Consider the following 15545-nt stretch of genomic DNA (forward strand, 5'->3'; position numbering starts at 1 on the left):
TGGACCTATGGACACGCTTTGTAGTGAGTCTAGCTAGGGCAGGGGAAGGAGGGTGGAGTTAGATTTGGGGGACAGGATAGAGGCGTAGACACTGTTTCCTTGAGACTTTATTGTAACTGGGGAAAGAGAGGGAGGGAGAGATGGGGGAAGGGAGAAAGGAAAGGGAATACATTCACCAGAGAGGGCGAGAGGACCCGAGAGAGTGAGAGGGAGAAAGAAGGAGATAGAGAGGGAGTCAGGGGGAGAGAGAGACAGAGAGGGAGAAAAGGAGGTGTGTGCACTTGGAGCAAGTGAACCAAAAGAGAGAGTGAGAGTTTGACGGAGGAGAGAAACTGCCGTGCAGGGCGAGACCTTGGGTGATGCGCTGAGGTATGGACCAGAAGGGGGTCGTTCCCTCGTCTCAGCCCCCTCGGTTACCATAGCAGGAGGTGGCCCCAGACTCCCAGGCCTAGTTAGAACCTGGCTGGAGGGGAGGGGCGAGAGAAGAGGAGGAAGAGGAGGATGCGTAGGGAGCGCTGGGACTCTCAGGCGGACCACTGCTGGCGTGGGAGTGGGAGTGGGAGGGGTCACTTAGCTGACAGGCGCTCCCCTGCACCGGTGTGTGCGTGTGTGTACCAGAGCCCTGCGCGGGGGACAGATCCATCATCTGTCACATGGAGGTACTGGATCGCTACTGCGCCGTCCCCAGCTACCACCGGCTGTGCTGCGAGACCTGCACCAGGAAGCCGACAGGCCCCGACACCAGCCTGGAGCCCCGCCTGGGCTCCCTGCCCACCTCCGCCACTCCTGACAGCCCCCTGTCGGGCCCCCAGACCGCGTCCGAGGCCGTGGAGCCCACCAGGGGGCCAGCGGGGCCTGAAGACCATCAGCGGGGCTGGTCCACACCGCTCCCAGGACCTGTGGGTGCCAGCCCCTCGGTGACCCCGCATTCCTTCACCCCTCAGACACCAAGCCATGGAGCATTTGGGGGCGCTTCTCCTGCCACCCCACAGGGACTGCCTTGGAGCTCGGCTCAGACAGCTGTGCCAGCCTCTGAGGGTCCAGGGCAGCCCAGGGAGAGCCCAAAGCATCCGGGTACCGACATTCCTGCCTTGGTGACTTGAGCCCTACCCCTCCCATCGACCAGTCACGTTTACACTCTGTGTGGCCCGGTCAGAGGACACACACACACACACACACACACACACACACACACACACACACACGGGACAGGAACTAGCATAGACTTCCTTTTAAGTTATTTGCCTTCTTTTTCTGTTCGGGCCTCTGATGCTCTTTACCCCAAGAATGGGGCTGGGAGGAAGGGAAAGATCAGGGATTACCCTAACCGGAGATACCTCAGCCTGGAGAAGCGGGGCTCTGCCTCTTGGGGGGCTCCCAAGGCCTCTCACAGGACCCCACCTACAGCACTCACCACCCCCAACCTATAGCCCCTGGACCCTGGCAGGGCTGGAGCTCACGTTGGGGGTCTGTTCGACTTACAGAGGGGGTTTGCACGGGCCCCAGATAGACAAGGGAAAGCGGGTTGCTTGCAGAGGAGGCTGGGAAAGAAACTGGGCCAGATGTGGTGTGAGGTGAGGCCTTCTTGCTACAGAGCAGGGCAGGGGGACCCCAGTTCACCTCAGCTGTGGCTCTGCTCAGCTGAGGGCCCCCCACGAGACTTCTGCAGACAAAGGCCAGTTCAGCTGTAGCTGGGGGACATGGGGTTCTGTCTTCTGCCACACTCTTCCCCTGTGGTTGGTCAGCTCTGTAATTCCCAATGATTCCAGGTTATCAGGCTGGCCTCCCAATCACACATCCAACCCGCCAGGGAAGCCAGACTCCTTGGACCCCATGACCTCACCATCTAGGGGGGATTTCCAAGTGGAAATTTGAATCCTGCCTGGGCCAGCGACTTGAAGGAGGGTGGGGTCTGCAGACCCAAGGTTCCCCACGGCGTGCCCCCGAGGGGTCACCCTCTGCCAAAGCCTGCTCCTGCTGGAATTGGGAGTCTTCTCTTCTTACCTGAGCTGGGCCACCCTGCGGAGCTTTGTGGGCCTTCCGAGGGGCTGCCAGGTCCCAAGGCTGAGTAGCAGAGAGTGCATTTAACAGGCCCTGGGGATTGGGTGACGGATGCTGCCCCCTGCTGGGCTGAGGAGAACACGTGGAGCTCAGGTGCCCTTCATGGCCTTCTCAGGACACAGCCCAAGTCCCCAATCTCAGGGTCAGCAACAAAGGTGCATCCCCACCCTCCCTCTTCAGCTGCAGGAACCTTAGGGCCTCCTGGCCTGCAAGCTCCCTGGGGAGCAGTGCCGGGACCTCTCCCCATCACCGCCTTCCCCTCCACAGGTCACTGGGGCCCCACAGAGTCCACTCCCATTGAGGACCAGTCTGGCCTGGGTTAAGGGATATAACCATGTGCCTTGGAGAGTCAGATGTTTGAAATGTTATGTATTTATTAACATTGTTCTTGGTGCTTTGTTTTGACCTCCAAAAGTGGTGTTGAGTGCATTTTTCTTTCTGCTTTGGGGAATGGAGACAATGAAGCCAGAGCTGGGAGGGCCCGACCCAGGGGCAGCGAGGTGACTGCAGAGGGAGGGGCCCCTGGGAGCCTTGGATGAGCCCCCACACAAAGGGTGGAGGTGGCTTTTCAGTCCCTCAAGGGGGTCTCCTTGGAAGGCGGCGAGCAAGCTTTCCAGAGATGGCTCCAAGCAGAGCCTGAATTCCAGACAGGAGGGGGGGGGACCCCAATGCATCTTATTGGACCAGGAGAGCTGAGATTAAACTCATTGTGCAAACCACACGGTGCTCCCTGTCCATCAGACATCTCTAATCCACCACCACCCTGGCTCTGTCCTGACCACTGTGGGACCCAAGACAGAGTACAGAGAGAGATCCTGAGCCCAGGGACCCCTGTTCACTTGCGAGGATTCCCCACCCCTGCGGGTGGACGCTGCAGCTTCCTACAGGGGCTCCGTTGCAACCAGCAGCCACATGGACACGTAGTGACTTAGATGCGCATAGAGGCTTCAAGGGAGGGCCCAGGATGGTCCAGGCAGGACTTCCCTTTAGCCCAGTACACCCCTTGCCATGGGAAGTAGTCTGGGCACAATGGAGACCTCTATTGGCCCAGCACCCCAGCTCTGAAAGTAGCCCTGGCTCATTACACTGAGCAAGAAGAACACACAGAGAACACATGTGATGTGGCCCCGCCTTGTCCTCATACATGCTGTGCGTCCCTGTATCTCATGCCTTGTGTCCCCATCTTGTGCCCATACAGGCTCTATGTCCCCACTTCATGCCCCTGGCATAGTAAGAGGAACGTGAAGTTTAAGTTTGTAACCCCAGCACCTGAGATGCTAAGCCATGAATGTCTGGCATTGGAGGCCAGCTCTGCCTACACATGGATTTCCAAGCTATCCTGAGCTACATGAGACCTGATTTCAGACAAGATGGGGCGCGTTCAGGGTGGTATGGCTGTAGACATGAGACCTTGTCTCAAAAACAGACAAACCTATCAAAACAAAACCAAACCTGAGAATGTTTACAAACTAGAATCCTAGTAGTTGGGAGACTGAGATAGAGGGAGGGTCATGAGTTTGGGCCAGCCTGGGCCATCCGTGAGACTCCACCTCAAAATATTGACTATATTTTTGAAACCTGTTGAGAAAAAAAAAAATCCAAGCCAGGTGTGGTGGCACATGCCCTTAATCTCAGCACTTGGGAGGCAGAGGTAAGAGGATCACTGTGAGTTCAAGGCCACCCTGAGACTATGTAGTGAATTCCAGGTCAGCCTGGACTAGAGTGAGACTCTACCTTAAAAAAAAGAAAAAGGAAAAAAGAAAAATCCATCTTTGTACCTAACACTAATCACCTTGAATGCTCTGCTATCCCTGGGAATGTGACCCCTGTCTTCTATGTAAAGAATTGTCAGGAAAGTTGCTACGAGAGTAAAGACACAGCTTTCGTCCGAGGTTGATTTCCATAAGTGGCTGCTTGAGAGGAGGGAATAGATCACTAGCCTTTATTGACTATATCTTCTGACACAAGGCTATGCTATGCCCTTCACCTCCTGTTACACGAACTCCTGAGGACAGCCCTGTGAAGTTGGGGCTGTCACTGGTCTAGAGTCACACAGACACCCAGCGGTAGAAATCATCCCAACACAGGCAGCTGAGGAGAAACCACATAGCTGGTGAAACGGACCTGAAACCCTACAGGTAAGATAGCCTCGGCTACTAGAAGGTGAATGTTCAGAAAAAGGAGCTGGAGAGATGGCTTAGTGATTAAGGCACTTTGCCTGTGAAGCCTGAGGACCCGGGTCTGATTCCCCAGGACCCACGTAAGCCAAAAGCACAAGGTGGCACATGCGTCTGGAGTTCGTTTGCAGTGGCTGGAGGCCCTGGTACACTGTTCTCTAGCTGCCTCTTTCTCTCCTTCCCTCCCTCTCTCTCTCAAATACATAAATACCTTAGAACATGTTCCTCCAGACATACAATAGCCTCAATATCCATGACCTCACAGTGCCTGACACTACCTACACAAGACCATCATAAGAGGAGGGAAAGATCATGACATCAAAATAAAAGAAAGACTTATTGAGATGGGGAAGGGATATGATGGAGAATGGAATTTCAAAGTGGAAAAGGGGGAGGAGGGATAGCATTACCATGGGATATTTTTTATAACCGTGGAAAATGTTTTTAAAATTGAGAAAAAATAAATTAAGATTAAAAAATTAAAAAAAACATAAATAAATAAAATACTTTATAAAAAAAAGATGAACAGAAAAAGTCTGAGGCTTCTGGGACTGAAGTCTCCGTTGATATCCAATATGCCTATTGATGAAACTAACCTCCCTGCTGGAAACAGTTCCCACACTAATGAAGAAGTGAAGGCTCAAAAACCAAAGAAAGAGAGAAAGAAAGAAGGAAAGAAGGAAAGAGAGAAAGGAGAAAGAAAGGAGGGAGGGAGGAATAGAGAGAGAGAGAAAAGAGGTGGGGCTGGAGAGATGGTTCAGCAGTTAAGGCGCTTGCCCATAAAGCCTAATGATCTGAATTTAGTTCCCCAGTTATCCAGGTAAAGTCATATGCACAAAGTGGCACATGCGTTTGGAGTTCATTTGAAGTGGCTGAAGGCCTTAGTGTACCCATTTTCTCTCCCTCTCTCTCTCTTGCACATGCCTTTAATCCCAGCACTCGGGAGGCAGAGGTAGGAGGATTGCTGTGAGTTTGAGGCCAGCCTGAGACTGCATAGTGAATTCCAGCTCAGCCTGGGCTAGGGTGAGACCCTACCTCAAAAAAACGTGTTTATGTGCATGCGCATGTGTATGTGTGTTTGTGTATATGAAAGAAAAGGTGCACGTATGTGGATTTCATTTACAGTGGCAAGAGGCCCTGGCACACCCATTCCTTACCTCTCTCTTCTTGCTAATAAATAAAAATATTATTTTTAAATTATTCATTTGTGTAGGTAGAGGCACACCAGGGTCTCTTGCCTCTGCAAAGACTTACTCTCCATGCTTTTGCATACGGTTTTACATGAGTACTGGAAAACTCAACCCAGACAGGAGGCTTTGCAAGCAAGCACCTTTAATTGCTGAGCTGTCACCCGGGCCCCTGAGATTGTGGCATTTCATGGTTGCTGCAGGATATTTTTTGGGGGGGGGAAACCACCATTTCCTATTAACTCTGCAACAGACTGTTGTTCCCACCTGGGTTGATTTTCATAGGTTTACTCCTATGCCAACTTTTAGGCCTTCCTAACCAAGTTGGTGACAATCCAACACAAATAGCTACTGTTTTTGTTTGTTTATGGGACTGGAGATGGAAACTGGGCATGGGACGTGCTAGGCAGGCTCCCTATTGTTTGATCAAATCCCTAGTCCCAAACACTCATCTTATGGTATCTTTGTTTCTATATATTTATTAGTTTATTTGAGAGATGGAGAGAGAGAGAGAGAGAGAGAGAGAGAGAATAGGTGCGCCAGAGCCTCTAGACACTGCAAGCGCACTCCCGACGCATGCACCACCTAGTGTATCTGTCGTGATGTGGGTCCTGGGGAATCAAACCTGGGTCCTTAGGCTATGCAGGCAAGTGCTTTAACCAGCGCGCTATCTCACTAGCCCCTTTGTTTCTATTTTTTTTAAGAGTTTATTTTATTTTATTTATTTATTTATTTATTTATTTATTTATTTGAGAGCGACAGACACAGAGAGAAAGACAGATAGAGGGGGAGAGAGAGAATGGGCGCGCCAGGGCTTCCAGCCACTGCAAACGAACTCCAGACGCGTGCGCCCCCCTGTGCATCTGGCTAACATGGGACCTGGGGAACCGAGCCTCGAACTGGGGTCCTTAGGCTTCACAGGCAAGCGCTTAACCGCTAAGCCATCTCTCCTGCCCTGTTTCTATTTTTTATCTCCCTTTGCATATTAAGTTGACCTGAAGGGAATACAAGTAACTAGAAATGGGTCTATTAAGTGGAAAGTCAGAGGGTGTCAGGCAAAAGCGCCGGTTTCTGAAATGTCACTGTGAAGCCTGCAGGAATGGAAGCATGCCTGGCCCCCAGCGTGGAGCCATCATGGTCATAGAAGCGGATTGCGAATCAAAAGGTGTCTGGTCTCTTCCTTCCTCTCTCCCTTGCACACACACGATTGCCTTCCTCCCTCTGCCACAGGACGACACAGCCCAAACAAGATGTGTGCCCTCCACGTCTACAGGGCACTATAAAATAAACCCCTCTGTAAATTACCCAATTCTATGATCATGACATTAGTGGGTCCCGAGGGCAGAGCCTTCAGATGCTTTGTTTTGTTTTGTTTTGTTTAGAGATAAGGTCTCACTCTATAGTCTAGGTTGGCCAGGAACTCACTGTTGTGGTTTGATTCAGGTGTCCCCCATAAACCTAGTTGTTCTGAATGCTAGGTTCCCAGCTGGTGGAGATTTGGGAATTAATGCCTCCTGGAGGGAGTGTCTTGTTGGGGGCGGGCTTATGGGTATTAAAGCCAGTTTTCCCTTGCCAGTGTTTGGCACACCCTCCTGTTGCTGTAGTCCACCTTATGTTGGCCAGGGAGTGATGTCCACCCTCTGCTCATGCCATCGTTTTCCCTGCCATCGTGAAGCTTCCCCTCGAGCCTGTAAGCCAAAATAAACCTCTTTTTCCCAGAAGCTACTCTTGGTTGGGTGATTTCTACCAGCAATGCAAACCGGACTGCAACAGTAAAGTGGTACCTAGGAGTGGGATTGCTGCTAGACACCTGACTGTGGCTTCGGCCTTTTGGAGCTGATTTTCAAAAGGAATGTGGAAGGAGTTGAAACCTTGGTCTAAGAGATGCCTTGCAGTGCTGTAAGTACAGCTTGATGGTCTATCCTGGTCAGAGCTGAAAGACCTGAAGGCAGTAAGAACTATGGACTGTGAGGTTTGGCTTATGAGGGTGAGAAAGAGCTTTGCTTGGACTGGGCTAGCAGTCTGTGTGAGAAGCTTGCTCTTATGCCCATGTCCTGAGAAGTTGTGCAGGGTTGGTTTGTGTAGAAATGAACTGGTGTGTGCAGAGGGATATGGCACAGAAAGAAAAATCTTTGGGTGAATTGTTCCCCGTTCAGTTGCAACTGAGAGATTACAACCTTTGAGACTGGGCTAGCTGACTGCGCTGGGGCAACAAGAAGAATGTCGACTCTTTTGAAGGAGCCTGAGTGCTCAAGGAGTGCCCTGTTCTTTAAAGTCTGCTTTATTCCCCCCTGGATTAATAAATTGGCACCCTACCTGGTATCGTGGAGTATAAGTAATGCTGGAAAGAGGGTCATTGAGTTTGCAACACGGTCTTGTGTTTTGGAAATGGCCATGGGCAGTGTGAAGCAGGTTTGCTGGTTGCCTGCATAGAGACCCCATGGGGCCATGAGGATGAACCGTGGCTTGCAGTGGAGACCCAGTGGAGATGCCGGGACCATGAGATGGCTGCCGAGGAGCTGCCAGCCCTGATGAAGTTTCCCAGGACTGTGAGTAGCCTAGCTGGAGGGGTGGAATTGGAATGCCAGAGACTTGTTGCTGGTTAGAATTATCGGACTTGAAGATTTGTCACTGGCTAGAGTTGTTGGACTTGAAGCTACAGAGTTTTGTTTTTTTTTTTAATTATTTATTTATTTGAGAGCAACAGACACAGAGAGAAAGACAGATAGAGGGAGAGATAGAGAATGGGCGCGCCAGGGCTTCCAGCCTCTGCAAATGAACTCCAGATGCGTGCGCCCCCTTGTGCATCTGGCTAACGTGGGACCTGGGGAACCAAGCCTCGAACCGGGGTCCTTAGGCTTCACAGGCAAGTGCTTAACTGCTAAGCCATCTCTCCAGCCCGAAGCTACAGAGTTTGATATTTGCCCTGGTTGTTTTAAATCTTGTATTGGTTGAATGTTTCTTTGCTATGCCCAATGCCGTGTTTTGCAGTGTGAATATTTATTCTGTGTCATTATGGGTTTTTTGAGGTTATTTTTTGGTATTATGGCTCAGTTAAAAGATCTTGGACTATGGGGATGAATGAACATCATTGGGATTGATAAAAAACTATGGGGACTTTTAAAGTCAGACTGAATGCATTGTATTTTACATCATGCATGGATATCAGTTTATGGGGGCCAGGGGCGGAATGTTGTGGTTTGATTCAGGTGTCCCCCATAAACCTAGTTGTTCTGAATGCTAGGTTCCCAGCTGGTGGAGATTTGGGAATTAATGCCTCCTGGAGGGAGTGTCTTGTTGGGGGCGGGCTTATGGGTATTAAAGCCAGTTTTCCCATGCCAGTGTTTGGCACACCCTCCTGTTGCTGTAGTCTACCTTATGTTGGCCAGGGAGTGATGTCCACCCTCTGCTCATGCCATCGTTTTCCCCTGCCATCGTGAAGCTTCCCCTCGAGCCTGTAAGCCAAAATAAACCTTTTTTTTCCCAGAAGCTACTCTTGGTTGGGTGATTTCTACCAGCAATGCAAACCGGACTGCAACACTCACTATGCAGGCCAGGCTGGCCTCACATTTGTGGCAAATCCTCCTGCCTCTACCTCCTGTGTTTTGGGATTCCAGGCACAATTCTTCACACAGCACTTCCTTGCTCCACGGCACCACGTTGGGGGGGCCCAGTGATGACAAGCATTTTCGTTAAAATATTAAAACGGGGCTGGAGAGGTGGCAATGTCTAAGGACATGAGTTCCATACCCAAGTACCCACGTAAAGCCAGGTGCACAAGGTGGCACATGTGTCTGAATTTCATTTGCAGTGGCTGGAGGCCCTGGCACGCCCATTCTCTTTCTGCCTCTCTTCTCTCTCTCTCTCTCTGTGCAACTAAATACATAAATAAACTTAACAATATTAAAATGTCTATGTCATGACTGACTATAATTTTCTGGACTAGCTAATACAATCAGATAAGAAATATAAGAAGTGTAAATACTTGAAAGAGGTTTTGGTCTGATAGAGACTTATAAAAGAGGGTGGATAAGGGCAAAATTGGATGGCTAGAGGAAGAAAGGACACACTTGACCTTGGTGGCTTTGTGGGCACAGGTAAGGTCTGAACAGTGAGAAAATCAGCACCCCACTTTTCTGTTACTGGAGTTGTTCAAGTCGAGGCTGGCTACTGTCGTGTGGGTATTGCAATGGGGGCTTCCCATGGGGGAGCCCCCCCCCCGTCTTGTTGAAGACAAGTTTCTGTACCATCCTCACCTATTGAAGTAGGGCAGGGGAGGACCTGGATGTTGAGCCAGCAGGTGAACCACGTGGCAGAATCCAGGGACTGGGCCACTCCTGTGTGTCTTCATAAACCAAGAATCCCCGAGGTGGTGATCATATCTCCAACTTACAACCTGTTCTGATCAGCACTTCCCAAGGTGTGGGCAGGAGGTTCTGACTGCAGACTAGATGAACTTGCGTGTTAGGGAGGAATGTTTGAGGTGATAATGTCTGTATTTATTTCATGTGTATGAGAAACTCATAAATAATACATCCAGGGCTGGAGAAAGAACTCAGTGGTTAAGGCATTTGCCTACAAAGCCAAAAGACCCAGGTTCGGCTCCTCAAGACCCACGTGAGCCAGATGCACAAGGTGGTGCATGTGGCTGGAGTTCATTTGCAGTGGATAAAGGTCCTGGCACACCCATTCTCTCTCTCTCTTTCTCCCCATCTTTCTATCTCTCTCTAGAATAAATCAAATAAAATAAAATTTAAAAGCCAGGCATGGTGGTGCATGTCTAAGCCCAGCACTTGGGAGGCAGAGGTAGGAGGATTGCCATGAGTTCAAGGCCACCCTGAGACTACAGAGTGAATTTCAGGTCAGCCTGACCTACAGTGAGACCGTACCTCAAAACTTTAAAAAAAGAAATTAATTAAAATACATCCAAGTCACGATGTAGCACATTTAAAGGCATAAAAGGCACATTTAAGAATCACTAAAGCTCTTTGTGGTGGCTCATGCCTGTAATTCCAGTACTTGGGAGGTAGAGGCAGGTTGATCTCTGTGAGTTTTGAGGTCAACCTGGATTGCATAACTAATTCCAGGCCAGCCAGAGCTAAAATAATGAGACCCTGCCTCAAAAAGTGGGGGCTAGGACTGGAGAGATGGCTCTTGCCTGCAAAGCCTAAGGGCTCAGATTCGATTCCAGTACCCACTTAAACCAGATTCATAAGGTGGCACACAAGGTAGAATTAGTTTGCAGTGGCTGGAGACCCTGGTGTGCCCATTCTCTCTCTCCTTCTCTTCTATCAAGTAAATACTTAAAAAGTAGCCAGGTGTGGTGGCACATGCCTTCAATCCAGCATTCAGGAGGCAGAGGTAGGAGGGTCACCGTGAGTTCAAGGCTACTCTGAGATTACATAGTGAATTCCAGGTCAGCCTGAGCTACAGTGAGACTCTACCTCGAAAAGCTAATAATAATGATAATAATAATAATAATAATAATAATAATAATAATAATAAAATTGGGGGCTGGGGAGATGGCCCAGCAGGTAAGAGTGCTGCCCGCACAAGCAGGAGGGTCTGAGGGAGCCCTGAGACCCTGAGACCACCTGAGCTCCACTCCTCAGTATCCACACAAGCATCGGAGCATGGTCATCATACCTGTAACTCCCGGTCCTGTGGGCAGCAGAGACCTGAGCTTCGCTGGGGCTCGTGAAAGAAGACGAGCTCCGGCATTAGCGAGAGACTCCGTCTTAAGGAAAAGCATGCAGGTGAGCCGTGGACGGGACCCATGTGAGGTTCTCCTCTGCATGGGGTGTGTGGGTCCTCACACGCATGCACCCCCCCCCCACAATACCACGCCCATGCAAAAAAAAAAAAAAAAAAGAAAGGAGGGAGGAAGCAGAAACAAAAATAAAGGGAAGAAACAAAGAAAGGTTAAGGAATCGCACAGGTGATGAACAGTTATAACAAAGTTCACGGTCGAGGAAGGGCATGGTTTAGATCAGGAAGAAAGGGGTCTTGTCAGGGACTGTGAGGATGGCTCTAGAGTAAGATGCATCTTCCTTCTATTGTGTTTCTTTTTTAAAAAATATTTTTTATTTTTATTTACTTATTTGAGAGTGACAGAGAGAGAAAGAGGGAGAGAGAGAGAGAGAGAGAATGGGCACGCCAGGGCCTCCAGCCACTGCAAACGAACTCCAGACGCGTGTGCCCCCTTGATCCTGGGGAGCCAAGCCTCGAACCGGGGTCCTTAGGCTTCACAGGCAAGCGCTTAACCGCTAAGCCATCTCCCCAGCCCTAGTGCGTTTCTTTTATTGCATGGAGACATCATGTGTCGGTACCGCCATTGCCCTCCTCCCTGCCCCCACGGCACTGAGTGTCCTCTTCAGCGGGATGGCTGGTACCCAAGGGCCATGGGTTCTGAGCTGTGAGAGCAGCAGTCAGTCTTTGTGGCGGGGGCGTTCCATCCCACCCTGTGGCTCTAACCTTCTTTCTGCTCCCTCTTCCACAGAATTCTCTGAGCCTTGGTGTGTGTGTGTGTGTGTGTGTTTTTAATACTGTATTTATTTGAAAGAGAAAGAATGGGCATGCTAGGGGCTCCATCCACTGCAAATAAACTCCAGACCATGCGCCATCTTGTACATCTGGCTTACGTGGGTAGTGAGGAATCGAACCTGGGTCTTTAGGCTTCATAGGCAAGTGCCATAACTGCTAAGCCATCTCTCCAGTCCGGTGGGTGTGTTTTAAGTCTATATCAGTGTTGAGCTCTCAGCAGCTTCTGAATGTCTGCTCTGGTGAGTTTTGAGTGGCCTCAGTGTCTGTCTCCATCACCCTGGCGCGGGCTGTCAGGCTCACCTGCATTCTCATTCTTGAACCTTCACTTTCTAGCTATTTGCCCCTCAGGTTGCTCTGGATCCTTGTGTTGACATGTGACATAAAAATCAATTGTGCCTGGATATCCATGACCTCACAGCGCCTGACACTACCTACACAAGACCATCATACTAGGGAGAAAAGATGATGACATCAAAATAAAAGAGAGACTGATTGAGAGGGGGAGGAGATATGATGGAGAGTGGAGTTTCAAAGGGGAAAGTGGGGGGAGGGAGGGAGTTACCAAGGGATATTGTTTACAATCATGGAAGTTGTCAATAAAAATAAAAGCCAAGCGTGGCGTCGCATGTCTTTCATCCCAGTACTCTGGAGGCAGAGATAGGAGGATCCCTGTGAGTTCAAAGCTACCCTGAGACTACAGAATGAATTCTAGGTCAGCCTAGGCTAGAGTGAAACCCTACCTCGAAAAACCAAAAATAATAATAATAACAATAATAAATAATAAAATACTTTTAAAATGCTGCAAAAGTATCCTCAATAATCTAATAGCAATATTCCCAAATCTTCCTCACCACCTCATCAGAAAAGTCCCTGGAGCTTCTCTACCTGATAAAAATGTGCTTCCCCTGCAAAGCCAAATGATCCAGATTTCATTCCCCAGGGCCCACATAAAGCCACACTGGACAAAGGGGGGGCATGCATCTGGAGTTCATTTGCAGTGACTGGGGGCCCCGGTGCACCCATTCTCTCTGTCTCTCTCTTTGACTTCCCTGCTTGCAAATAAATCAATAAAAATTAAAAATAAGAAGTGAGTCCTGGCTGCATTTGGTGGCACACACTTGTAATCCCAACACTCAGGAGGCTGAGGCAAGAGGGTATGGAGGCTCCTGAGGGCTGGGGTTCTGGATGCATACCTCCATGCCTAGATTTCTATGGATGCTGGAGAACGAAACTTGGATGTGGTGGTTTGATTCAGGTGTCCCCCATAAACTCATGTGTTCTGAATGCTTGAACCCCAGCTGGTGGCATTTTGGTAGCTGGAGCCTTGTTGGAGGTGGTATATCATTAGGAGTGGGATTCTGGGTGCTATAGCCAGCTCCCCCTCACCAGAGTGTTTGGCACTCTCTCCTGCTGCTGTTGTCCACCTGATGTTGGCCAGGAGGTGATGTCCACCCTCTGCTCATGCCACATTTCCCCCGCCATCATGGAGCTTCCCCTTGTGTTTGTAAACCAAAGTAAACCCTTTCCTCCCACAAGCTGCCTCTGGTCGGATGTCTGGCCAGCAGCACGAGGCTGACTGCAACTTGCTCATGCTGTATGGCATGTGCTTTACCCCCTGGGCAATCTCCCCAGACCCGTAAACTTCCTCACCGACCTTGATCAAAGCCTCTCCACAGGCCGGGAGTGGTGGCGCATGCCTTTGATCCCAGCACTTGGGAGGCAGAGGTGAGGGGATCTCTGTGAGTTCGAGGCCAACCTGGGAACTAATTTCAGGTCAGCCTGAGCTAGAGTGAGATTCTACCTCAAAAAAAAAAAAAAAAAAAAGACGTTGCCTCTCCATAGAGAGGTTTGTGTGAATGGGGTGTTTGGAGAAATCATGGGTGCAGACTCCTGAGTGAACATGGGGTGGTGCGGGGTTCAAGTGTAGAGTGCTGTGAGTCCCCCTGAGACATGGCCCCAGCCATGTCTGTGGAGTAAACTGTCAGAGCCACAGATGGTCGTGGCATTGTAACTGTTGGCTCTCCCCACTCAGTTTTCCGGGGGATTTTCCAGATAGACATTGGACTCCTCACAGGGTCAAGGCCGTCTTTTCTGGGTCACACATAACAATGCCCTCCTCCTTGATTTTGCCAACCATTATGCATGGGGTGAAGGTTGTTCTGTATGTCCCTGGATCCTCAGGACCGCAGCTCCCCAAAGGTATCCAGGCAACCGTGGAGAGCAGGGTCTTGAGCGGCCGTGAGCGCGATGGGATGTGTACTCGGGAGAGAAGACTTCAGAGAGTGGTTCTCATTTATTCAGTAGGGAAATGGGTTTATAAGAAGTTGAGAGCGGGAAGAGGGTCCTAAGGGGATTGGTGGGTCCAAAGGCTGCTAGCCAATGCCTAGGGACATTCATTACAGCATGTAGGGAGAGAGTCAGGTGATGTACATAGTGGTGGGAACACTCCAGCAAGTAGGGAGGGAGTCAGGTGATCTACATAGTGGTGGGAACACTCCAGCAAGTAGGGAGAGAGTCAGGTGATCTACATAGTGGCGGGCAGAGGGTCGCAGGGGGATGTGCTGTGTGAAGGCGGCTGGCTGATAGCCTATAAGGAGTTTCCTAGACAACTGGCCAATGCTTACAGGGATCCAGGTGTGCTGGGTTTGGCCTCCTGTAGCCCAGGGAGGTCCTTAGCCATGCCTGGCAGCCCGGGCCCCTCTCCTGAAGGCTCCAGCCTGTGCCTGGCAGTGCCTGACAGTCACAGCAGGGATTCTATAGCCGGATATGCAGGGTTTGTATACGCTGGCTCTGCTACGTTCCAACTATGTGACTTTGGACATGTTGTTTCTCCTGAGCCTCAGTTCATTTACAGAAGGGGGCGCTGGAGAGATGGTTCAGTGGTTAAGACGCTTGCCTGCAAAGCCTGATGACCTGGGTTTGAATCCCCAGTACCCATGTATAGCCAGATGCACAAAGTGGTGCATACACCTGGAGTTTGTTGGCAATGGCTAAAGGGCCTGGCATATCCATATTCTCTCTCTTTTTCTCTGCTTGAAAATAAATTTTTAAAAATTTAAAAAGAAAAGCCAGGTGTGGTGGCACATGCCTTTAATCCCAGCACTTGGGAGGCAGAGGCAGGAAGATCAGCATGAGTTTGAGGCCATCCTGAGACTACATAGTGAATTTCAGGTCAGCCTGAGCCAGAGTGAGACCCTACCTCAAAAAAGAAAACAAAAAAGGAGGCAATGTTCTGCTGCAAGGAGATTGGGAGAGTGTCACATAAAGTAACGCGTACAAATGTCATAGGACATTGACACGTGCTCATTAGACATGACCTCTTGCTACCTGTGGTGATTTGAATGAAATGTCCCTCCATAGCCTCATTTTCTTCTTCTCCCACCCTGAAGTAGGGTCTCACTCTAGCCCAGGCTGACCTGGAATTCACTATGTAGTCTCAGGGTGGCCTTGAACTTGGTGATCCTCCTACCTCTGCCTCCCAAGTGCTGGGATTAAAGGCGTGCGCCACCACGCCTGGTGGCCTCCTGTGTCTAGCATTCTTTCCCTGCCATCATGAACTGCCCCCTGAGACTGGAAG

The 15545-nt window shown here is 50.1% G+C and overlaps 1 protein-coding gene across 2 annotated transcripts in view; it reads left to right on the top strand.

Moving 5' to 3' along the window:
* Positions 1-2475, top strand: part of Adamts14 (ADAM metallopeptidase with thrombospondin type 1 motif 14) — a 78485-nt gene extending 76010 nt beyond the window's left edge. For both annotated transcript variants that reach the window (XM_045137415.1, XM_045137416.1), the window contains exon 22: positions 619-2475. In XM_045137415.1, coding sequence (XP_044993350.1) covers positions 619-1103 — 485 coding nt within the window. In that variant the 3' untranslated portion in view covers positions 1104-2475. The remainder of the gene's footprint in view (positions 1-618) is intronic.
* The last annotated feature ends 13070 nt before the right edge of the window (positions 2476-15545 follow it).

The sequence above is a fragment of the Jaculus jaculus genome, chromosome 18, assembly GCF_020740685.1.
Source record: "Jaculus jaculus isolate mJacJac1 chromosome 18, mJacJac1.mat.Y.cur, whole genome shotgun sequence".
In the NCBI taxonomy this organism is placed as follows: Eukaryota; Metazoa; Chordata; class Mammalia; order Rodentia; family Dipodidae; genus Jaculus; species Jaculus jaculus.